This window comes from Rhinichthys klamathensis, unplaced genomic scaffold, assembly GCF_029890125.1.
Source record: "Rhinichthys klamathensis goyatoka isolate OS25496 unplaced genomic scaffold, OSU_Roscu_1.1 h1tg001300l_1, whole genome shotgun sequence".
Lineage (NCBI taxonomy): Eukaryota > Metazoa > Chordata > Actinopteri > Cypriniformes > Leuciscidae > Rhinichthys > Rhinichthys klamathensis.
In genome coordinates, this window is record NW_026607419.1 from 5,001 (window position 1) to 30,511 (window position 25,511).

General features: G+C 39.9%; 1 protein-coding gene across 2 annotated transcripts in view; it reads left to right on the forward strand.

Annotated features, from left to right (window-relative positions):
- The window catches only part of LOC130079716 (chloride channel protein 2-like), a 13,279-nt gene extending 3,473 nt beyond the window's left edge, over positions 1–9,806 (forward strand). The window contains exons 2-5 of one of the 2 annotated variants that reach the window (XM_056245078.1): positions 3,395–3,433; positions 4,621–4,725; positions 6,974–7,060; positions 9,361–9,805. In XM_056245078.1, coding sequence (XP_056101053.1) covers positions 3,395–3,433; positions 4,621–4,725; positions 6,974–7,060; positions 9,361–9,567 — 438 coding nt within the window. In that variant the 3' untranslated portion in view covers positions 9,568–9,805. Of the gene's footprint in view, positions 1–3,394; positions 3,434–4,620; positions 4,726–6,973; positions 7,061–9,360 lie in introns of both variants that reach the window. The other variant, XM_056245077.1, reaches the window with a different exon arrangement.
- The last annotated feature ends 15,705 nt before the right edge of the window (positions 9,807–25,511 follow it).

Sequence of the window (25,511 nt, forward strand, 5' to 3'; positions counted from 1 at the left end):
CCTATTTAAAATGAACTAATAATAAAAAAAATGTTATACAGCATTTGTTAAGTTTAATTAATGTTAATTTCAACAGTTAATAATACATTATTAAAATAAATTAATGGACCTGAACTACCATGAACTAACAGTAAACAGTTGCATTTTTTCAACTAACATTATCAAAGATCAATAGAAACTGTGCTGCTTATTGAGTACTACTGCATATTATTATTGTGAGTGATCTAGATTTGTGTGGAATGATGTTGATTTACAGCGTCTGTCGCTGCGGTTGTTGAATGAATGACCCACATCTTCTCTAAACCAAATACATTTCTGAAAGCTCAACTGATATGTCAGTGGTGATGTCAGACATGTTGCTATGGAAATACTCTTGCGTACTTTGCAGCATGATATGAACGCATCATAACAGCTGCATAATGATAAACCTGAACCTTCTGTGACGGCAATGGAAATCTGTGTTATTATCCGGTTCTCGCTGATTTTACTGTCAAAAATAACTGAATTATGTGCGTTCTAGTTGTTTTGTGCACGATTTTCATATACATCTACTGGCCACAAACCCTCACGATAGACCTCCACATCCATCAGACACATATAATTACACTCTTTCTCAGGTAGTCGTGCAGTAAATGGCTTTACTTGTGTGTGTGTGGGTGTGTGTGTGAGCGAGAGAATGATCTCGACCCGCAGGCCTTCGCTCTGATCATTAGATTAGGCTCACATTTCTACAAAAACCAGCGCTAATGGATGGATGTTTTATTAATGCGTAGAGCGTGCTGCAAAAGATTTATTCGCCAATATGCGTGTGTGTAATGTAGTTGGTTTCTGTGGAGAAGTGCAGCTGCAGGATGACCTCATCGATTAACTGTAGTGTCGTGAGCCGAAGAGGAACTGAAGTCTGTTGACGCTCGGAGCGATTGATCAGATGTGTGTGTTTCCAGTGACACGGCATATTAGCATTACAGATCGTCATAACGCAACCATATACTAAACTCTAAATGCTCTGAAAAAGCTTTACTGAAAAACTTGCTAGTAATTTTCACAATTAGTCAAGTCACCTTTATTTCTATAGTGCTCTGTAGAAATATACAGATTGATTCAAAGCATTGTTTTTTAAGCCTGTAAGTTTCTGGATGGAGAGGGTTTTTGGTTCAAGCATGTTGTGTTTCTTACTGTGTGTGTGTGTGTGTGTGTGTGTGTGTGTGTGTGTGTGTGTGTGTGTGTGTGTGTGTGTGTGTGTGTGTGTGTGTGTGTGTGTGTGTGTGTGTGTGTGTGTGTGTGTGTGTGTGTGTGTGTGTGTGTGTGTGTGTGTGTGTGTGTGTGTGTGTGTGTGTGTGTGCGAGTTTGCGTGCATGAGTGTGTGTACAGGTTTCTCTAAACTTGCGATGGCCAAAAATCCTCACTTATGTTGTGAAATATTATGACAACTGAGTCGTGAGGACGTTTCACTGGTCCACACTAGTTAAAGTCTTATAAAGTGAGTGGGTGAGCGAGTGAGCGAGCAGACGAGTGAGCGAGTGGGTGAGTCAGTGAGTGAGTCAGTGAGTGAGTGAGTCAGTGAGTGAGTGAGTCAGTCAGTGAGTCAGTCAGTGAGTCAGTCAGTGAGTCAGTCAGTGAGTCAGTCAGTGAGTCAGTCAGTGAGTCAGTCAGTGAGTCAGTCAGTGAGTCAGTCAGTGAGTCAGTCAGTGAGTCAGTCAGTGAGTCAGTCAGTCAGTCAGTCAATCAGTCAGTCAGTCAGTGAGTGAGTCAGTGTCGTCAGTGAGTCAGTCAGTGAGTCAGTCAATTAGTCAATCAGTCAGTCAGTCAGTGAGTCAGTCAGTCAGTGAGTCAGTCAGTCAGTGAGTCAATCAGTCAGTCAGTGAGTCAGTCAGTGAGTCAGTCAGTGAGTCAGTCAGTGAGTCAGTCAGTGAGTCAGTCAGTGAGTCAGTCAGTGAGTCAGTCAATTAGTCAATCAGTCAGTCAGTCAGTGAGTCAGTCAGTCAGTGAGTCAGTCAGTGAGTCAGTCAGTCAGTGAGTCAGTCAGTGAGTCAGTCAGTCAGTGAGTCAGTCAGTGAGTCAGTGAGTCAGTCAGTGAGTCAGTCAGTGAGTCAGTCAGTGAGTCAGTCAGTGAGTCAGTCAGTGAGTCAGTCAGTGAGTCAGTCAGTGAGTCAGTCAGTCAATCAGTCAGTCAGTCAGTCAGTCAGTCAGTCAGTGAGTCAGTGAGTCAGTCAGTCAGTGAGTCAGTCAGTCAGTGAGTCAGTCAGTCAGTGAGTCAGTGAGTCAGTCAGTCAGTGAGTCAGTCAGTCAGTGAGTCAGTGAGTCAGTCAGTGAGTCAGTCAATTAGTCAATCAGTCAGTCAGTCAGTGAGTCAGTCAGTCAGTGAGTCAGTCAGTCAGTGAGTCAATCAGTCAGTCAGTGAGTCAGTCAGTGAGTCAGTCAGTGAGTCAGTCAGTGAGTCAGTCAGTGAGTCAGTCAGTGAGTCAGTCAGTGAGTCAGTCAGTGAGTCAGTCAGTGAGTCAGTCAGTGAGTCAGTCAGTGAGTGAGTGAGTCAGTGAGTGAGTCATTAAGTCAGTGAGTCAATCAGTCAGTCAGTCAGTCAGTGAGTCAGTCAGTCAGTGAGTCAATCAGTCAGTCAGTCAGTGAGTCAGTCAGTGAGTCAGTCAGTCAGTCAGTGAGTCAATCAGTCAGTCAGTCAGTGAGTCAATCAGTCAGTCAGTCAGTGAGTCAGTCAGTCAGTCAGTCAGTGAGTCAATCAGTCAGTCAGTGAGTGAGTCAGTCAGTGAGTCAGTCAGTGAGTCAGTCAGTGAGTCAGTCAGTGAGTCAGTCAGTGAGTCAGTCAGTGAGTCAGTCAGTGAGTCAGTCAGTGAGTCAGTCAGTGAGTCAGTCAGTGAGTCAGTCAGTGAGTCAGTCAGTGAGTCAGTGAGTCAGTCAGTGAGTCAGTCAGTCAGTGAGTCAGTCAGTGAGTCAGTCAGTGAGTCAGTCAGTCAGTCAGTCAGTCAGTCAGTCAGTCAGTGAGTCAGTCAGTCAGTGAGTCAGTCAGTGAGTCAGTCAGTTAGTGAGTCAGTCAGTTAGTGAGTCAGTCAGTTAGTGAGTCAGTCAGTTAGTGAGTCAGTCAGTTAGTGAGTCAGTCAGTCAGTGAGTCAGTCAGTGAGTCAGTCAGTCAGTGAGTCAATCAGTCAATCAGTCAGTCAGTGAGTCAATCAGTCAATCAGTCAGTGAGTCAGTCAGTCAGTGAGTCAGTCAGTCAGTGAGTCTTTATTTAAATCTAGTATTTTGCATGTTTCTGTGATGGTTGTGATGGACTTTAGGCCATAGCAAATATCAGTAACCTGATATAAAGTCAATGGAAGTCTATGCAATGTCCTCAGTAATATAGTGAATCATATGTGTGTGTGTGTGTGTTTCTCTTCAGGAGGATCCAGACGCAGACGATGACATGACTCTTGGAGAGGTGAGGAACTTTCAATACACAGACCGCTAAACCTGGAAACCTATAGCTACGTTTACATGCACCCGAACGATCCATTAGTAGCCGGTCTGATGGCTGGATCTGACTGAAGAGCCGTCATGTAAACACCTCCGTCGATCAGATTGGAAAGGATGCTGCAGATCTGAAATACTCACTAAACTAAGCATGTAAACGCGTGAATCTTCTCAATCGGGTTCAATACTCAATACCTTGCACACATGAAGAGCCGTGATGCGCATGTTCACCCTTCTGTAAGATCTCTCTGTATATACGGTTTACTACTTGCGAACGTGAGAATGTTTATGAACTGATCAGTGGAGGAGACTTAATATCTTAAAGTAAGCTCTTCTGACATATTTGCCAGCTTACTTTAAGATATGTCAATGCATGAATGTTAATGAAATAATGTCATAAAGGATAAAACTACTATTATTCTCACAGTGGCTCTGGTGACGTTATCTTTATCGCTTTCTTCCGTTCTTAACGCAGCAACTTTTGCTTGAAATACACATGTAAACCAATATGTGTATCCGATTTCTGGATTGGCTTCATTCAGATTGACGAAAAATAAGTGCATGTAAACATATCTGTAGATTCAGTTTTCATATGAAGTGTATGATAATTATAATGATACCTGACTGCTAGACGGGCCTATTAACCGTTAACTAGTGTTAATTATTTTTAGTTAATTTGTTTATCGCTACATTTTTCAATATAAACAATAAGAAAAATTAAAATAGTGCAAAGCAACATAACATAAATTAAGAAGAGAATACAGTGTTATTGACAAACAAATATGGTAACACTTTAATATGTTTTTTTTTTTGTTAACATGAACTAACAATCAACACAACTTCTACAGAATTTATAAATCTTAGTTAATGTTAATCTCAGCATTTACTAATACATTTTTAAGATCAAAAGTTGTATGTTAAGATTAGTTGAACAACTACGTAACATAAACATGAACTTTTTTAAGAACTAACATAAACAAGGTTAAGAAATGCTGTAAAATATATTGTTCATTCTTTGTCAATGCATTAACTAATGTTTAAAAATGAAGCCTTAATGTAAAGTGATAACAGAAATATAAAATGGAGAATGCAAAAAATAGAAAACGCAAAAAATAAAAGTAGAAGTAAGTAAAATCAGTGTGTTTCTGAATGCAGATTGAGGAGTGGGAGGAGCAACAGCTTGACGAGCAGGTGAACTTCAACAACTGCAAGATTGACCCCGCCCCCTTCCAGCTGGTGGAACGCACTTCACTGCACAAGGTGTGTGTGTGTGTGTGTGTGTGTCTGTGTGTCTGTGTCTGTGTCTGTGTCTGTGTCTGTGTCTGTCTGTGTGTCTGTGTGTCTGTGTGTCTGTGTGTCTGTGTGTCTGTGTGTCTGTGTGTCTGTGTGTGTGTGTGTGTGTGTGTGTGTGTGTGTGTGTGTGTGTGTGTGTGCGGGTGTTTGTTTGTCTGTGTCTGTGTGTGTACACGTTCAGGATCTACATGAATACAAGCTGACATTTTTAATAGTGTTTTGCTCACACACACACACACACACACACACACACACACACACACACACACACACACACACACACGCTGACACTGGATTTATCGTCTGCTTTTGCAAACTCACTTGTGGCAAGAGCAGAGAAGTGTTTATTAAGACTCGCTCTGCAGTGGTCCACACACACACACACACACACACACACACACACACACACACACACACACACACACACACACACACACACACACACACACACACACACACACACACAGATCCATCATTCTCTCTTGCCGGCAGCGGTAAATGTACTTAATGTCGTCCATTCATTCTCATATACACCTACACATTTCCACACTTGCATGCACACTCTCCTTTATCTCTCTCCATTTACACACACACACACTTAGAGATGTATTTTATATTATATAATACCCATAGTGGCATGTACCGTGCTTCATATTTGAATCCTCATGTTTTGTGTGCAACAAAATGCACACAAAACATGTGAATTCACTGGATGAATTATTACATTTGTGGTCAGAATTTAGTTTTAAGTTTAGCAAGTTTTCTAGTAAATTTAGTAAGTTTGCCACTTGAAATGCTACTAATTTGTCATACGCCATGCTCACAAAACATGTGAACTCAAATATGAAACACATTTGAGTTTACATGGTTTGTGTGCATGACACTTTGAGTAACATTTCGAAAACGTACTAAATTGAAAACTTAATTCTGTGCTCAGAATTCTGTCCACAAATTTAGTAAGTTTTCCTCTACTTGAAGGGTCATGGCACCATGCACACAAAACATTAGAATTCAAATATCAAGCAATAAAATGCACACAAAACATGTGGACTTACTGGAAAACTTACTGGAAAACTTATTAAATATGTGGTCAGAATTTAGTTTAGCAAGTTTTCTAGTATATTTAGTAAGTTTTCCAGAAAGTCCACATGTTTTGTGTGCATTTTATTGCATGGTGCCATGACCCTTCGAGTAGAGGAAAACTTACAAAACATGTGGACTTACTGGAAAACTTGCTAAACTAAATTCTGACAACATATTTAATTCCAGTAAGTTTTCCAGTAAGTTTTCCAGTAAATTTAATGTTTTCCACTTGCAATGTAAATTTTCACAATGTAATTCTTCATGAAACACTATTATGTATTTACTTATAAACTTTTCTATATATATTGTTTAACTTTTTTTTTTTTTTGCTAAGAAGTTTTTGTTCTTAATTAAACATGCAAATTAGCTGTGCATTGCAAAAATCTGTAGAAAAAAAGTTGTGGTAAACCTTTTTATTTAAAATTAATTTGTTGTGCCGATGTTTCCAGGTAATATACTTCCTAGTCTGTCCAGTCACATGACCTACTTTATGCTCATTTACATTAACATTTATTCACGCTTTAATCAGAAGCTGTTTATTACAGTGCCAGCCATTATTCACAGTATATAATGCCAGGATTATTAGAAAGCTGGAATAGGAAACAAGCCAGAGCAGTGGTGAAATGCAGAAAATATATTTTTTCAATTCTTTATTCATTAACCAAGCCAAGTATTAATCATAAATTCTGTGCTATGCTATTTGCTTTTAACCATTATTTATTAATAAGTGACACATTTCAGATAACATTTTAACTTCATGTTATGATTACATACAGTATAAAATGCACAATATAAATTCATCACTTAATATTGTTAATAGCGTATTGATTTCTTTACAGGAATGCAAGTTCAATATCCTTAATGATATTTGAGATTGATTTTTCTTTCTGCTTCATCGAGACAGGCATGCTTTTTGGTCTAATTGTGGCAACAAAAAGACATATTTGCTTTTAAAAAATAACTGGTGCATCAAATATAGTGAATGATTTCTGTACTAAAAGTGCCTTTGATTGTAAGAGCTAAAGGTGTTTGGGTTGCATCCCTGTGGTTTAGAGGATATTAAACTCATTTATTTGAAAAGAACAAAATTAAAAAATCATGTTTCAATGCTGAACCTCTTTGTGTCTGGCAGACTCACACCATCTTCTCTCTGTTGGGTCTGGATCACGCTTACGTCACCAGTATCGGACGACTTATTGGAGTTGTTTCGCTGAGAGAGGTGAGAGTTCAGCAGTCACACACACACACACACACACACACACACACACACACACACACACACACACACCATACGAGAGTTTGAGCTTACAATATTATATCTCCTTTATAATCTCTTCTACTCACCAAGGCTGCATTTATTTGAGCAAAAATGCAATAAAAATGGTAATAATGTGAAATATTACAATTTAAAATAGTTGTTGTCTATGTGAATATATAGTAAAGTGTAATTTATTCCTGTGATCAAAGCTGATTTTTTTTACATGATCCTTCAGACATATTTCTAAATGTTGAAAATAGTTGTGCTGCTGCATATTTTTGTGGAAACCATGATGCATTGTTGCAGCGCAGGATTCTTTGAAGAATAGGGAGTTCAAAAAAAAAACTTTAAATAAGTCTTTAATGTCACTTTTGATTATTAATTAATGGGAACGAATAATATAATGTGTGTGATTTAGTAAAATGAATTATTATATTGTGCGCACAATTTTGTAAAACTAGGGTACAAATTATTGCGCACGATTTAGTTAAACTAGGGAACGAATTATATCGTGCAGACAATTTCGTAAAACTAGGGTACGAATTATTATATCGTGCGCACAATTTAGTAAAACTAGGGAACGAATTATTATACTGTGCCCATGATTTTGTAAAACTAGGGTACGAATTATTATACTGTGCACACAATTTCCTAAAACTAGGGAACGAATTATTATATTGTGCGCACGATTTCGTAAAACTAGGGAACGAATTATTATATCGTGCGCACGATTTCGTAAAACTAGGGAACGAATTATTATACTGTGCCCACGATTTTGTAAAACTAGGGTACGAATTATTATACTGTGCACACAATTTCCTAAAACTAGGGAACGAATTATTATATCGTGCGCACGATTTCGTAAAACTAGGGAACGAATTATTATACTGTGCGCACGATTTAGTAAAACTAGGGAACGAATTATTATATCGTGCGCACGATTTCGTAAAACTAGGGAACGAATTATTATACTGTGCGCACGATTTAGTAAAACTAGGGAACGAATTATATCGTGCGCACGATTTCGTAAAACTAGGGAACGAATTATTATACTGTGCGCACGATTTAGTAAAACTAGGGAACGAATTATTATATTGTGTGCACGATTTCGTAAAACTAGGGAACGAATTATTGTATTGTGCGCTCGATTTCGTAAAACTAGGGAACGAATTGTTATACTGTGCGCATGATTTCGTAAAACTAGGGAACGGATTATTGTATTGTGCACACGATTTCGTAAAACTAGGGAACGAATTGTTATACTGTGCGCTCGATTTCGTAAAACTAGGGAAGGAATTGTTATACTGTGCGCACGATTTCGTAAAACTAGGGAACGAATTATTATACTGGGCGCATGATTTCATAAAACTAGGGAACGAATTATTATATCGTGCGCACGATTTCGTAAAACTAGGGAATGGATTATTATATTGTGCGCTCGATTTCGTAAAACTTGGGAAAGGATTATTATATTGTGCGCACGATTTAGTAAAACTAGGGAACGAATTATTATATTGTGCGCTCGATTTCGTAAAACTTGGGAACGAATTATTATATTGCGCGCACGATTTCGTAAAACTTGGGAACGAATTATTATATTGTGCGCACGATTTAGTAAAACTAGAGAACGAATTATTATATTGTGCGCTCGATTTCGTAAAACTAGGGAACGAATTATTATATTGTGCACACGATTTCGTAAAACTTGGTAACGAATTATTATATGGTGCGCACGATTTCGTAAAACTAGGGAACGAATTATTATATTGTGTGCACGATTTCGTAAAACTAGGGAACGAAACATTATACTGCGCACAATTTCGTAAAACTAGGGAACGAATTATACTGTGCGCACGATTTAGTAAAACTAAGGAACGAATTATATGTGCGCACGATTTAGTAAAACTAGGGAACGAATTATATTGTGCGCACGATTTCGTAAAACTAGGGAACAAATTATGTCGTGCGCACAATTTAGTAAAACTAGGGAATAAATTACATTGTGCACACAATTTCGTAAATCTAGGGAACGAATTATTATATCAGGCGCACAATTTACTTAAAAAAAAAAAATTATTATAAAAAAACGTGCTGACATATTGGTAAGTGATTGAAATGAATTGTTCATTTGTAGCCACGATATACATATTTTTTTGTCCGCATGTCATGTGCGGTGCTCTGTTCATATATAAATAATACTAAAACAACTAAACGTATAGCACTTCTGACGAGTTGTTAACCAGCTCTGGTTTGTGTCGTAGCTGCGTAAAGCCATCGAGGGCTCCATGACGGTGAAGGGAGTGAAAGTGCGCCCCCCGCTGGCCAGTTTCAGAGACAGCGGGACGAGCGGCACGAGCAGCGAGAGCGAAGCCACTGAACTTCACAAACTGTGGGACCGTCACACCAGCATCACACTTCCCAGAGAACACCAACCAAACACCTCCGACTCCGACGACAAGTCCCAGTGACTGTTCAGAGACGCATCCAAAAAAACACCCGATTCTCCACTCGCTTTCAGGTCTTCCTGTCTTTACTTCCTGCTCTAGTGTTGGAGAATCAGGGAGCATCTAGACTTGTGTGTGTGTGTGCTTGTACAGTATGTGTGTTTATATGTGAGACGGATCCATATGTTACCTTTCAGTCACTCTTTTCACTTATGATAACACTTTACAATAAGGTTTCATTTGTTAACATTAGTTAAAGGGATAGTTCACCCAAAAATGACAATTAGTCCATGATTTACTCACCCTGAAGCCATCCTAGGTGTGTATGACTTTCTTCTTTCAGACGAACACAATCAGAGTTTTATTTAAAAATGTCCTGGCTCTTGCAAGCCTTATAATGGCAGTGAATGGCTGTTTCTGTTTTTAAGTCCATAAAAGTGCATCTGTCCATCATAAAAGTGCATCTATTGATCATAAAAGTGCATCTGTCCATCATAAAAGTGCATCTATCCATCATAAAAGTGCATCTATCCATCATAAAAGTGCATCTATCCATGCTAAAAGTGCATCTGTCCATCATAAAAGTGCATCTATCCATGATAAAAGTGCATCTATCCATGATAAAAGTGCATCTATCCATGATAAAAGTGCGTCTATTGATAATAAAAGTGCATCTATCCATCATAAAAGTGCATATATCCATGATAAAAGTGCGTCTATTGATCATAAAAGTGCATCTATCCATGATAAAAGTGCATCTATTGATCATAAAAGTTTCATTTATGGATTTCAAAACAGAATCAGCCATTCACTGCCATTATAAGGCTTGGAAGAGCCAGGACATTTAATAATATAACTCTGATTGTGTTCGTCTGAAAGAAGAAAGTCATACACACCTATGATGACTTCAGGGTGAGTAAATGATGGGCAAATTTTCATTTTTAGGTGAACTATCCCTTTAACTAATGTTAACTATTGTCATTACCCTTAGTTAATGTGAGTTAATACACAATGTTCATGTTAGTTCATTAGCTAATGTTAGGAAATGAAACCTTATTGTAAAGTGTGACCAAAAAATGTGATGCACAAGATCTGGACGCTTCATCAGTCGTCTGTGGAGTCTGTGGGCATTAATTCATCTCTATATATATATATATAACGAGTGTGTGTGAGCGGTGTAGGCGAAACACAGACAGAAAAGAGTGATGGAGAGAATGAGACGGAGTGGGAGTGATTTCTTTTCATTTTTTTTTTGTTGTTGTTGCTGTCGGCCTTTGTTCCTCTCCAAAAGCAGATTTAGTTGCTGTTTCAAGCCAAAGCGTTGATGTGTGTGTGTGTGTGTGTGTGTGTGAGACTCAGACTAACAGCAAACCCGTATCAACTCATTCAGGGTTGATGCTCTTATGTAATGCGCACTTTTATGGGTTTCTGTTCTGGAAGTGACGTAGCCTGAACACTAACAAGCCTTTCTGAAAGATTCGCAACATTTATCTGGTAGATGTTTCGCACTAAAAGGACGGTTAAACTCAACGATAACATTTCAACTGACTATATGGTTAATCATACAAACTGACAGTGAGAGTTTTTCTGTTCTGTGAGAACTTCAAAATATGTGCTTTGCAATAACCACTAATTTTAGATTTTTTTTTTTTTTTTTTTTTTGATCCCGGAGAATGTAATGTTCTTCCAGATCAGTTTAGCACTTAACTGAATATGGAAAACACGTCTCGTCTTCCACACGTCTCTGTCTTTCTTTCTCTCTGTTGGTGAAACTTTGGCGGGACATTTTAAGTTTTTAAAAATGTCTTAGATCACTGATTATGAATTTCACAAAACCTGTCAAGATCAACTCATATTTAGAACCAAATATGAATGTGTTTGGGCAATTGACCATTACGATTTTTTAGATTTTCAACATTTTTATTATGCGTTTGGATGTTTTTGTTTGGTTTGCTTCTTTCTTTCTTTTTTATGATGATTTTCATTTATATTCTCATTACCAAAAAATAAGTATTTATTTTCTGCCTCATTTACACTCTAGTTGCAGTTTTAAGTTTTTTATGTACTTTCTTTTTTGTTGTTGTTTTTTAATTTAATTATTATTATCAATGGTGATTCTCATTTAAATTCACATTACAAAAAACAAACAAAAAGTACATAATTATAATAATAATTCTGACTTTTTTCTTGCAATTGCGCATTTATATCTCAAAATTCGTTCTATAAGCAATAACAGTTTTGTAATGAGAATTTAAATGAGAATCACCATTGATAATAAAACATTTTAAAAAACAAAACAAAGTACATAATTATAATTCTGACTTTTTTTCTTGCAACTGGGCATTTTTATCTCAAAATTTGGACTATATACAGTACATCGCAATTGTGATGTTATATCTCACAATTTCTTGCAATTATGCATTTATATCTCAAAACTTATAACACAGTTTTGTAATGAGAATTTAAATGAAAATCATAATTTTTTTGTATCTCTCATTATTTGCAAATTATATCACAAAAACAAATTGCATTTTTCTGTAATGAGAATTTTTTTAAATGAAAATCATTGAGAATAATGAAAAATAAAAATAGTGCATTAAAAATAACAAATGCTACTATGGAGTATAAATACTTAAATTATATCAATATTATTTTTAATGCAAAAAAATCTTAATGGTCCTAAAGGTAAAGAAAAAATTTCTTTACGCAAAATGTAATGCACTTAAAGCCTTTATAATGCGTTCTAAAAGTATTTTTAATGCATTAATTATGCCTTATCCTATGATCTCATGAATAATTGTAACCACGGTGATGCTTATGAATTGAACACACCTTTAGAAAGCTTAATGCATTAAAACGACAAACAACCAGTCGCAGACGGAACAAGGAATCTGAAAATATTATGCATTTGAATTATACATTATGAATACCATTATGATGCATAAAGTTTTAGTATAATTCCTATTTTAATGTGAGACGTGTTTTTGACGGTTTTTGTGAGATTCCTGCTTTTCTACGAACAACAGCCGAACCGAACAAAACGCCGAATCTGCGAGTGTGTGATTCACTGTTGTAAATGTTTTATAAGTGTGTGTCGTGATTCTGCATCGTTTTAATATGAACCGAATAGAATTTAAGACCAATAAGCTTTAATCTGTTCGCCGGTGGAGGAGGGGCTTATTTTTGTGTTGATTCATGTAGATTTACAGATTTTAATATATTTCAAATATCATGTTAACTTAAATATTTTCTTCCTTTTGCCATTTATGTGTTCTTTTGTGTGGTGGTGTTTGCCTCCCGCTCCTGTTGTGTGACATAACTCTGCAAAACTTGTGGAAACATGAGATGTGTGTGTGTGTGTGTGAGAATCATCTAGTACTGTCAGATACACACTCCGTTACACACGCTCGAGTGCAGAAGCTCTTCCTCTGAACGGACCAAACGAGCAAATCATGATCGCTTCGGTTTTATTTCATGCTTTTTCATCTCGTTTATAGATCATGTTGTGGTGGTCCATTTCATTTCGTGTATTAGAAATATGTTGTTCCGAGAATCATATTTATTAACAATCTTACATGTGATCAACCGAGTAGATCAACAGTGATTTTATTTTTGATATTATTGTCGTTATTTTCAGTAATTGGAAGATAATGTATTTGTGCAATAACATTTGTGTTTGTGTTGTTCGTTAGTAACCAGAATTAATGACTTTGTGGGGAGATAACCATATTTTTGTAAAGAAAAAGAGCTGAGCTTTATTGATGATGTTTTTAACACTGAAAAAATGTTTTCTTGCTCAGTATTTCTGTCTTGGTTTCCAGTGCAAATATCGAAATATTTCCTAATCAAGATACATTTACTGGAGAAGTGAAATTACTTCAAAAATATTCAGTCTCGTTTACTGAGAAATGTAGTTTTGTGCTTTGGAAAAAAGGTCAGAAATAAAGTTTAAAAAGTAAAACCAGATCATAATTCTGAGCAGCAGATTGAGTTCTTGTTTTAAGCTCAAACTCGCTTCATTTTGATCATTATTTTAGTAAACGAGTCTTAATTTCTTAAATAATTTCTCTTGATTAAGGAGTGTTTAGATGCTTGTACTGGGAGAACGAGACACAGATACACACTCAGCTAATAAAGTTTCCCAGTGTGGAGCTCCAGAAACTCTGCGGCGGCCGACAGCGCTTCATCTCCACACAAACACACAAGCAGTGTTAGTTCAACACCGGTCATTAATATAACACACACTCCACATCTCCAGAAGCGGCCCGTCTCAGAGTTTCTCAGAGTTTCTCAGTTTAAAACGACGACAGCAAAACTTCTGCTGTTTTTCACAGAATAAGCTCAGCAATAGAACAAAAAGTTTTTGTATATCAGGGATAAATAAAGAGATTTTAACATGAAGACATTCAGACTGGTGTGAGTTTTTCAGATACACAGCGCTCTAGTTTTCTCTTGCAGGTGTGTGTTTCTCCTGAGCTCTGATTGGTTGTGTTTCTCCTAAGCTCTGATTGGTTGTGTTTCTCCTGAGCTCTGATTGGTTGTGTTTCTCCTGAGCTCTGATTGGTTGTGTTTCTCCTGAGCTCTGATTGGTTGTGTTTCTCCTGAGCTCTGATTGGGTGTGTTTCTCCTGAGCTCTGATTGGTTGTGTTTCTCCTGAGCTCTGATTGGGTGTGTTTCTCCTGACTTCTGATTGGGTGTGTTTCTCCTGAGTTCTGATTGGTTGTGTTTCTCCTGAGTTCTGATTGGGTGTGTTTCTCCTGAGTTCTGATTGGGTGTGTTTCTCCTGAGTTGTGTGTTTCTCCTGAGCTCTGATTGGGTGTGTTTCTCCTGAGTTCTGATTGGTTGTGTTTCTCCTGAGCTCTGATTGGGTGTGTTTCTCCTGACTTCTGATTGGGTGTGTTTCTCCTGAGTTGTGTGTTTCTCCTGAGCTCTGATTGGGTGTGTTTCTCCTGAGCTCTGATTGGTTGTGTTTCTCCTGAGCTCTGATTGGTTGTGTTTCTCCTGAGCTCTGATTGGGTGTGTTTCTCCTGAGCTCTGATTGGTTGTGTTTCTCCTGAGCTCTGATTGGTTGTGTTTCTCCTGAGCTCTGATTGGTTGTGTTTCTCCTGAGTTCTGATTGGGTGTGTTTCTCCTGAGTTGTGTGTTTCTCCTGAGCTCTGATTGGGTGTGTTTCTCCTGAGCTCTGATTGGTTGTGTTTCTCCTGAGCTCTGATTGGGTGTGTTTCTCCTGACTTCTGATTGGGTGTGTTTCTCCTGAGTTCTGATTGGTTGTGTTTCTCCTGAGCTCTGATTGGGTGTGTTTCTCCTGAGTTCTGATTGGGTGTGTTTCTCCTGAGTTGTGTGTTTCTCCTGAGCTCTGATTGGGTGTGTTTCTCCTGAGTTCTGATTGGTTGTGTTTCTCCTGAGTTCTGATTGGGTGTGTTTCTCCTGAGTTCTGATTGGGTGTGTTTCTCCTGAGTTCTGATTGGTTGTGTTTCTCCTGAGTTCTGATTGGGTGTGTTTCTCCTGAGCTCTGATTGGGTGTGTTTCTCCTGAGTTCTGATTGGGTGTGTTTCTCCTGAGTTCTGATTGGTTGTGTTTCTCCTGAGTTCTGATTGGGTGTGTTTCTCCTGAGTTCTGATTGGGTGTGTTTCTCCTGAGTTCTGATTGGGTGTGTTTCTCCTGAGCTCTGATTGGTTGTGTTTCTCCTGAGTTCTGATTGGGTGTGTTTCTCCTGAGTTCTGATTGGGTGTGTTTCTCCTGAGTTGTGTGTTTCTCCTGAGCTCTGATTGGGTGTGTTTCTCCTGAGCTCTGATTGGGTGTGTTTCTCCTGAGCTCTGATTGGGTGTGTTTCTCCTGAGCTCTGATTGGTTGTGTTTCTCCTGAGTTCTGATTGGGTGTGTTTCTCCTGAGTTCTGGTTGGGTGTGTTTCTCCTGAGTTCTGATTGGGTGTGTTTCTCCTGAGTTCTGATTGGTTGTGTTTCTCCTGAGTTCTGATTGGTTGTGTTTCTCCTGAGCTCTGATTGGTTGTGTTTCTCCTGAGCTCTGATTGGGTGTGTTTCTCCTGACTTCTGATTGGGTGTGTTTCTCCTGAGTTCTGATTGGTTGTGTTTCTCCTGAGTTCTGATTGGGTGTGTTTCTCCTGAGCTCTGATTGGGTGTGTTTCTCCTGAGTTCTGATTGGTTGTGTTTCTCCTGAGTTCTGATTGGTTGTGTTTCTCCTGAGCTCTGATTGGGTGTGTTTCTCCTGAGTTCTGATTGGGTGTGTTTCTCCTGAGTTCTGATTGGTTGTGTTTCTCCTGAGTTGTGTGTTTCTCCTGAGCTCTGATTGGGTGTGTTTCTCCTGAGCTCTGATTGGGTGTGTTTCTCCTGAGCTCTGATTGGGTGTGTTTCTCCTGAGCTCTGATTGGTTGTGTTTCTCCTGAGTTCTGATTGGGTGTGTTTCTCCTGAGTTCTGGTTGGGTGTGTTTCTCCTGAGTTCTGATTGGTTGTGTTTCTCCTGAGTTCTGATTGGTTGTGTTTCTCCTGAGCTCTGATTGGTTTTGTTTCTCCTGAGTTCTGATTGGGTGTGTTTCTCCTGAGTTCTGATTGGGTGTGTTTCTCCTGAGTTCTGATTGGTTGTGTTTCTCCTGAGTTCTGATTGGGTGTGTTTCTCCTGAGTTCTGATTGGGTGTGTTTCTCCTGAGCTCTGATTGGTTGTGTTTCTCCTGAGTTCTGATTGGGTGTGTTTCTCCTGAGTTCTGATTGGGTGTGTTTCTCCTGAGTTCTGATTGGTTGTGTTTCTCCTGAGTTCTGATTGGTTGTGTTTCTCCTGAGCTCTGATTGGTTGTGTTTCTCCTGAGCTCTGATTGGGTGTGTTTCTCCTGACTTCTGATTGGGTGTGTTTCTCCTGAGTTCTGATTGGTTGTGTTTCTCCTGAGCTCTGATTGGGTGTGTTTCTCCTGAGCTCTGATTGGGTGTGTTTCTCCTGACTTCTGATTGGGTGTGTTTCTCCTGAGCTCTGATTGGGTGTGTTTCTCCTGAGTTCTGATTGGTTGTGTTTCTCCTGAGTTCTGATTGGTTGTGTTTCTCCTGAGCTCTGATTGGGTGTGTTTCTCCTGAGTTCTGATTGGGTGTGTTTCTCCTGAGTTCTGATTGGTTGTGTTTCTCCTGAGTTGTGTGTTTCTCCTGAGCTCTGATTGGGTGTGTTTCTCCTGAGCTCTGATTGGGTGTGTTTCTCCTGAGTTCTGATTGGGTGTGTTTCTCCTGAGTTCTGATTGGTTGTGTTTCTCCTGAGTTGTGTGTTTCTCCTGAGCTCTGATTGGGTGTGTTTCTCCTGAGCTCTGATTGGGTGTGTTTCTCCTGAGCTCTGATTGGGTGTGTTTCTCCTGAGTTTCGATTGGGTGTGTTTCTCCTGAGTTCTGATTGGTTGTGTTTCTCCTGAGTTGTGTGTTTCTCCTGAGCTCTGATTGGGTGTGTTTCTCCTGAGCTCTGATTGGGTGTGTTTCTCCTGAGTTCTGATTGGGTGTGTTTCTCCTGAGTTCTGATTGGTTGTGTTTCTCCTGAGTTGTGTGTTTCTCCTGAGCTCTGATTGGGTGTGTTTCTCCTGAGCTCTGATTGGGTGTGTTTCTCCTGAGCTCTGATTGGTTGTGTTTCTCCTGAGTTCTGATTGGGTGTGTTTCTCCTGAGTTCTGATTGGTTGTGTTTCTCCTGAGTTCTGATTGGGTGTGTTTCTCCTGAGTTCTGATTGGGTGTGTTTCTCCTGAGTTCTGATTGGGTGTGTTTCTCCTGAGCTCTGATTGGGTGTGTTTCTCCTGAGCTCTGATTGGGTGTGTTTCTCCTGAGTTCTGATTGGGTGTGTTTCTCCTGAGTTCTGATTGGTTGTGTTTCTCCTGAGTTCTGATTGGGTGTGTTTCTCCTGAGTTCTGATTGGGTGTGTTTCTCCTGAGCTCTGATTGGGTGTGTTTCTCCTGAGTTCTGATTGGGTGTGTTTCTCCTGAGTTCTGATTGGGTGTGTTTCTCCTGAGTTCTGATTGGGTGTGTTTCTCCTGAGTTCTGATTGGGTGTGTTTCTCCTGAGTTCTGATTGGTTGAGTTTCTCCTGAGCTCTGATTGGGTGTGTTTCTCCTGAGTTCTGATTGGGTGTGTTTCTCCTGAGTTCTGATTGGGTGTGTTTCTCCTGAGTTCTGATTGGGTGTGTTTCTCCTGAGTTCTGATTGGTTGAGTTTCTCCTGAGCTCTGATTGGGTGTGTTTCTCCTGAGTTCTGATTGGGTGTGTTTCTCCTGAGCTCTGATTGGTTGTGTTTCTCCTGAGTTCTGATTGGTTGTGTTTCTCCTGAGTTCTGATTGGTTGTGTTTCTCCTGAGCTCTGATTGGGTGTGTTTCTCCTGAGTTCTGATTGGGTGTGTTTCTCCTGAGTTCTGATTGGTTGTGTTTCTCCTGAGCTCTGATTGGGTGTGTTTCTCCTGAGCTCTGATTGGTTGTGTTTCTCCTGAGTTCTGATTGGTTGTGTTTCTCCTGAGTTCTGATTGGGTGTGTTTCTCCTGAGTTCTGATTGGGTGTGTTTCTCCTGAGCTCTGATTGGTTGTGTTTTCTCCTGAGTTCTGATTGGGTGTGTTTCTCCTGAGTTCTGATTGGTTGTGTTTCTCCTGACTTCTGATTGGGTGTGTTTCTCCTGAGTTCTGATTGAGTGTGTTTCTCCTGAGTTCTGATTGGGTGTGTTTCTCCTGAGTTCTGATTGGGTGTGTTTCTCCTGAGTTCTGATTGGGTGTGTTTCTCCTGGGTGTGTTTCTCCTGAGTTCTGATTGAGTGTGTTTCTCCTGAGTTCTGATTGGGTGTGTTTCTCCTGAGTTCTGATTGGGTGTGTTTCTCCTGAGTTCTGATTGGGTGTGTTTCTCCTGAGCTCTGATTGGGTGTGTTTCTCCTGAGTTCTGATTGGGAGTGTTTCTCCTGAGTTCTGATTGGGTGTGTTTCTCCTGAGCTCTGATTGGTTGTGTTTCTCCTGAGTTCTGATTGGGTGTGTTTCTCCTGAGTTCTGATTGGTTGTTTCTCCTGAGCTCTGATTGGTTGTGTTTCTCCTGAGCTCTGATTGGGTGTGTTTCTCCTGAGCTCTGATTGGTTGTGTTTCTCCTGAGTTCTGATTGGGTGTGTTTCTCCTGAGTTCTGGTTGGGTGTGTTTCTCCTGAGTTCTGATTGGTTGTGTTTCTCCTGAGTTCTGATTGGTTGTGTTTCTCCTGAGCTCTGATTGGTTGTGTTTCTCCTGAGTTCTGATTGGGTGTGTTTCTCCTGAGTTCTGACTGGGTGTGTTTCTCCTGAGTTCTGATTGGTTGTGTTTCTCCTGAGTTCTGATTGGGTGTGTTTCTCCTGAGTTCTGATTGGGTGTGTTTCTCCTGAGCTCTGATTGGGTGTGTTTCTCCTGAGTTCTGATTGGGTGTGTTTCTCCTGAGTTCTGATTGGGTGTGTTTCTCCTGAGTTCTGATTGGTTGTGTTTCTCCTGAGTTCTGATTGGTTGTGTTTCTCCTGAGCTCTGATTGGTTGTGTTTCTCCTGAGCTCTGATTGGGTGTGTTTCTCCTGACTTCTGATTGGGTGTGTTTCTCCTGAGTTCTGATTGGTTGTGTTTCTCCTGAGCTCTGATTGGGTGTGTTTCTCCTGAGTTCTGATTGGGTGTGTTTCTCCTGAGCTCTGATTGGGTGTGTTTCTCCTGAGCTCTGATTGGTTCTGTTTCTCCTGAGCTCTGATTGGGTGTGTTTCTCCTGACTTCTGATTGGGTGTGTTTCTCCTGAGCTCTGATTGGGTGTGTTTCTCCTGAGTTCTGATTGGTTGTGTTTCTCCTGAGTTCTGATTGGTTGTGTTTCTCCTGAGCTCTGATTGGGTGTGTTTCTCCTGAGTTCTGATTGGTTGTGTTTCTCCTGAGCTCTGATTGGGTGTGTTTCTCCTGAGTTCTGATTGGGTGTGTTTCTCCTGAGCTCTGATTGGGTGTGTTTCTCCTGAGTTCTAAATGGTTTTGTTTCTCCTGAGTTCTGATTGGTTGTGTTTCTCCTGAGTTGTGTGTTTCTCCTGAGCTCTGATTGGGTGTGTTTCTCCTGAGCTCTGATTGGGTGTGTTTCTCCTGAGCTCTGATTGGTTGTGTTTCTCCTGAGTTCTGATTGGGTGTGTTTCTCCTGAGTTCTGATTGGTTGTGTTTCTCCTGAGTTCTGATTGGGTGTGTTTCTCCTGAGCTCTGATTGGGTTGTGTTTCTCCTGAGTTCTGATTGGGTGTGTTTCTCCTGAGTTCTGATTGGGTGTGTTTCTCCTGAGTTCTGATTGGGTGTGTTTCTCCTGAGTTCTGATTGGGTGTGTTTCTCCTGATTTCTGATTGGTTGTGTTTCTCCTGAGTTCTGATTGGTTGTGTTTCTCCTGAGTTGTGTGTTTCTCCTGAGCTCTGATTGGGTGTGTTTCTCCTGAGTTCTGATTGGTTGTGTTTCTCCTGAGCTCTGATTGGGTGTGTTTCTCCTGAGTTCTGATTGGTTGTGTTTCTCCTGAGCTCTGATTGGGTGTGTTTCTCCTGAGTTCTGATTGGGTGTGTTTCTCCTGAGTTCTGATTGGGTGTGTTTCTCCTGAGTTCTGATTGGGTGTGTTTCTCCTGAGTTCTGATTGGTTGTGTTTCTCCTGAGTTCTGATTGGGTGTGTTTCTCCTGAGTTCTGATTGGGTGTGTTTCTCCTGAGTTCTGATTGGTTGTGTTTCTCCTGAGTTCTGATTGGTTGTGTTTCTCCTGAGTTGTGTGTTTCTCCTGAGCTCTGATTGGGTGTGTTTCTCCTGAGTTCTGATTGGTTGTGTTTCTCCTGAGTTCTGATTGGTTGTGTTTCTCCTGAGTTCTGATTGAGTGTGTTTCTCCTGAGTTCTGATTGGGTGTGTTTCTCCTGAGTTCTGATTGGGTGTGTTTCTCCTGAGTTCTGATTGGGTGTGTTTCTCCTGAGTTCTGATTGGTTGTGTTTCTCCTGAGTTCTGATTGGGTGTGTTTCTCCTGAGTTCTGATTGGGTGTGTTTCTCCTGAGTTCTGATTGGGTGTGTTTCTCCTGAGTTCTGATTGGGTGTGTTTCTCCTGAGTTCTGATTGGGTTGTGTTTCTCCTGAGTTCTGATTGGGTGTGTTTCTCCTGAGTTCTGATTGGGTGTGTTTCTCCTGAGTTCTGATTGGGTTGTGTTTCTCCTGAGTTCTGATTGGGTGTGTTTCTCCTGAGCTCTGATTGGTTGTGTTTCTCCTGAGCTCTGATTGGTTGTGTTTCTCCTGAGTTCTGATTGGGTTGTGTTTCTCCTGAGTTCTGATTGGGTGTGTTTCTCCTGAGCTCTGATTGGTTGTGTTTCTCCTGAGTTCTGATTGGTTGTGTTTCTCCTGAGTTCTGATTGGGTGTGTTTCTCCTGAGTTCTGATTGGTTGTGTTTCTCCTGAGTTCTGATTGGGTGTGTTTCTCCTGAGTTCTGATTGGGTGTGTTTCTCCTGAGCTCTGATTGGGTGTGTTTCTCCTGAGCTCTGATTGGGTGTGTTTCTCCTGAGTTCTGATTGGTTGTGTTTCTCCTGAGCTCTGATTGGGTGTGTTTCTCCTGAGTTCTGATTGGGTGTGTTTTAGGGATTGCCCGATACCGATACTGGCATCGGGGATCGGGTCGATACTGTCCTAATATACTCGTACTCGTACTCATAAAAATTCGCCGATACCACGCACCGATACCACGTACATTTTGCAAAACGAAACTGGCCGCCGCGAGTGCTTTGTCGAGGTGAACTGAGGCATAGGAAAGTATAATGTCGGCGGTTTGGGCTCATTTCAAGATAAGGGGTGATGACAACAGCAAGGCAGACTGTGAGTTATGTTCAGCTAAGGTGTAGAGAGGAGGGAAAGAAAGTACATCATTTAACACCAGCAATCTAATTAAACATCTGAAGACGCATCATAGATCTGATGGCCGAGCGCGCCCGCGGGCGGTAATGCACTCACTCTGTGTGTGCGGGAGAATAAAACGATTCGCGGGACTCCCGCAAACTAGAAATATCTATGAATAAAACATAAAAACTAAAAGATTTTTATTCATCTCTTGCAGAAAAGCAACAAGAACAACTACAACAAAATAGAAACGATTTACAGGCCAGAGTTTCTATTCATAACATGGTTACAGCGTTGAGCGATGTAGCCAATCACAGACATATGTGTTGATTTCTTGAACGCAATGGCCAATCAGAAGCATTTAAGATAGACTCCCCTCACCGCTCAAAACGCACTTTTTTGTTCAGTGCTGAATTCTGTATGCTGGCAAATCCTCTAATTATAACAAACAAAGTGTGGATATTATGAAAGATTGATTGTGCAGTCAGCTTCATTGATAATAACAGAGATGTGTGAGATCGCGATGAACTGTCAGCTTTTAGGATTTATTAAGGGAGCGCACTTTGCGCGCATTCAGTCATGCCAGACCATGCACGCAGTAGCCTGCTTGCTTTTATGTTAAATTAACAGTGGTTTGTGTGTTAATACATTTATTATTTTACTAATTTTTATTTATTTTTAGACTTGTTAAAACAAGCAGAGAAGAAAATAAAAACAGTCTTCTAACCTGTGTTCTAAAATAGTCGTCTTCTTTTCTGGGAGCCTATTACTTTTGCGGTAGAAATATCGGTATCGGTACTCGGTATCGGCAAGTACACAAATGTAAATACTCGTACTCGTATCGGTTTGAAAAAAAATGGTATCGGGCCATCCCTAGTGTGTTTCTCCTGAGTTCTGATTGGTTGTGTTTCTCCTGAGTTCTGATTGGGTTGTGTTTCTCCTGAGTTCTGATTGGGTGTGTTTCTCCTGAGCTCTGATTGGGTGTGTTTCTCCTGAGTTCTGATTGGGTGTGTTTCTCCTGAGTTCTGATTGGTTGTGTTTCTCCTGAGTTCTGATTGGGTGTGTTTCTCCTGAGTTCTGATTGGGTGTGTTTCTCCTGAGTTCTGATTGGGTGTGTTTCTCCTGAGTTCTGATTGGGTTGTGTTTCTCCTGAGCTCTGATTGGTTGTGTTTCTCCTGAGTTCTGATTGGTTGTGTTTCTCCTGAGCTCTGATTGGTTGTGTTTCTCCTGAGCTCTGATTGGTTGTGTTTCTCCTGAGTTCTGATTGGGTGTGTTTCTCCTGAGTTCTGATTGGGTGTGTTTCTCCTGAGTTCTGATTGGGTGTGTTTCTCCTGAGTTCTGATTGGTTGTGTTTCTCCTGAGTTCTGATTGGGTGTGTTTCTCCTGAGTTCTGATTGGGTGTGTTTCTCCTGAGTTCTGATTGGGTGTGTTTCTCCTGAGTTCTGATTGGGTGTGTTTCTCCTGAGCTCTGATTGGTTGTGTTTCTCCTGAGTTCTGATTGGGTGTGTTTCTCCTGAGTTCTGATTGGGTGTGTTTCTCCTGAGTTCTGATTGGGTGTGTTTCTCCTGAGTTCTGATTGGGTGTGTTTCTCCTGAGCTCTGATTGGTTGTGTTTCTCCTGAGTTCTGATTGGGTGTGTTTCTCCTGAGTTCTGATTGGGTGTGTTTCTCCTGAGTTCTGATTGGGTGTGTTTCTCCTGAGTTCTGATTGGGTGTGTTTCTCCTGAGCTCTGATTGGTTGTGTTTCTCCTGAGTTCTGATTGGTTGTGTTTCTCCTGAGTTCTGATTGGTTGTGTTTCTCCTGAGTTCTGATTGGGTGTGTTTCTCCTGAGTTCTGATTGGTTGTGTTTCTCCTGAGCTCTGATTGGGTGTGTTTCTCCTGAGTTCTGATTGGGTGTGTTTCTCCTGAGTTCTGATTGGGTGTGTTTCTCCTGAGTTCTGATTGGTTGTGTTTCTCCTGAGTTCTGATTGGGTGTGTTTCTCCTGAGCTCTGATTGGTTGTGTTTCTCCTGAGTTCTGATTGGTTGTGTTTCTCCTGAGCTCTGATTGGGTGTGTTTCTCCTGAGTTCTGATTGGGTGTGTTTCTCCTGAGTTCTGATTGGTTGTGTTTCTCCTGAGTTCTGATTGGTTGTGTTTCTCCTGAGTTCTGATTGGGTGTGTTTCTCCTGAGTTCTGATTGGGTGTGTTTCTCCTGAGTTCTGATTGGGTGTGTTTCTCCTGAGTTCTGATTGGGTGTGTTTCTCCTGAGTTCTGATTGGTTGTGTTTCTCCTGAGTTCTGATTGGTTGTGTTTCTCCTGAGCTCTGATTGGTTGTGTTTCTCCTGAGTTCTGATTGGGTGTGTTTCTCCTGAGCTCTGATTGGTTGTGTTTCTCCTGAGTTCTGATTGGTTGTGTTTCTCCTGAGCTCTGATTGGTTGTGTTTCTCCTGAGCTCTGATTGGTTGTGTTTCTCCTGAGTTCTGATTGGGTGTGTTTCTCCTGATCTCTGATTGGGTGTGTTTCTCCTGAGTTCTGAGTTGTTGCTCTTTTGTCGTTTGATTGGCTGTCGCTCTAAGTAGGTTATAAAGCCCCAGAGTGAGTTTCATGCGAGAGACACATTCACACAGAGGAATATCCCATCTGTCATAAATGAGCAAAACATCTCAATATCATTAGAAACGTCTGCTTAGGTGAGAGACTGTTTTTTTTTTGGTCATGTTTTCCAGCACAAATATCTAAACATTCTTAAATCAAGATACATTGAAGCAAAATTACTTACATTTTTCAGAAAAGATTTAATATAGCTTAAATATCTGTAAATCATCTGTAAATAAATGTATTCAAAGGGAACATTTATTTGATTTAATAGTGTAAATAAAATGCATATGTTTGAGTCGTTTATCATTTTATATTTTGCATTATTTTGCTTGTAAATTGCCATCTTTGGAAACTTAACTAACTCATAAGATCTGTCTGTTTTCCTTTCCATGTATTATTCCAGAACTTCTTTTGCCATTATTTGCCAAAAATACAAAGTTAATATCTTAAATAATGTTGCTTCTCCAGTAAATCAAACTTGATTTAAGAATGTTTAGATATTTGTACTGGAAAATACAAAAATACTAGGAAAATATATTTTTTATTAGTGTGCATCATAAGCTCTTCACAGGTATGAACTCGAATTGCTTGAATGGCTTAAAGACCGGAATATAACTATTATTTACTTATTTTTTTAAAAGAGCCATTGTGTAAAGAACAGTTAATATAAGCACATTATCACTAAACCCATGTGAATTAATATGAAATCACATCTTTTCCCTCTATATTCACCTTTAACATAATCTTTTACATGGAGAGACTTCAGTAAACTTTATTGGCACAACTCTGAGCATTTAAAGATTTGAAATATACAATACAGAAAATAGATGAATAAAAAATATTGGAATTTGTAAAAAAAAAAAAAAAAAACAGACAGTAAAAACAAACCAAAAAATGGCTGATTAACATAAAACCTCACTTTGAAAAGATGATTTATGACTTTATCATGTTAGAAAACTGGAAAGAGAATGGTCTAAATATAGATTTTGCATTGACAAACACACTGTATATGCAACTCACACTGAAAAGAAAAAGAAATGGCAAGGAACACATGGAAGTAGAAAACCGAAATGGTATTTTCTTGTAAAACATACAGCATACTTTTCCAGTGCGTGTATCTCAAGGTTTAGATTATAAAAGTGTTACTGTGACACTCTGACAACATCAGGGATGAAACTCAAGAAAGATCAAATTCACAAGCATCAATCTACAGCTTCCAAGGTTCATTTTCTGAAAACCAAAACAATCTATTTAATTTGTTGGGTGCCGACTAAAGACTTTTTGAGATCATGTTTGTGATATGTGGATATACAGTAACATCATTTGAGGAATCAAAGAGTCGCTCTTAGAAGAAGAGGTTCTGTAGAGACCTCTAGGGTTCTTGACTTAATTTTAAAGAACTCTTTATACCAAAACGGTTCTATATAAGGAGAAATGTGTTACATGATCACCTAATACTTTATATTGATTTCTCTAGTGATAAAGTATGTTTACAAGCTGCTCGAGTCATAAAATGTAATGATCCCATGATGGAACCCCTAAAGGTTCTAAATATGAAGCGCCTGACGGAACCCTTGA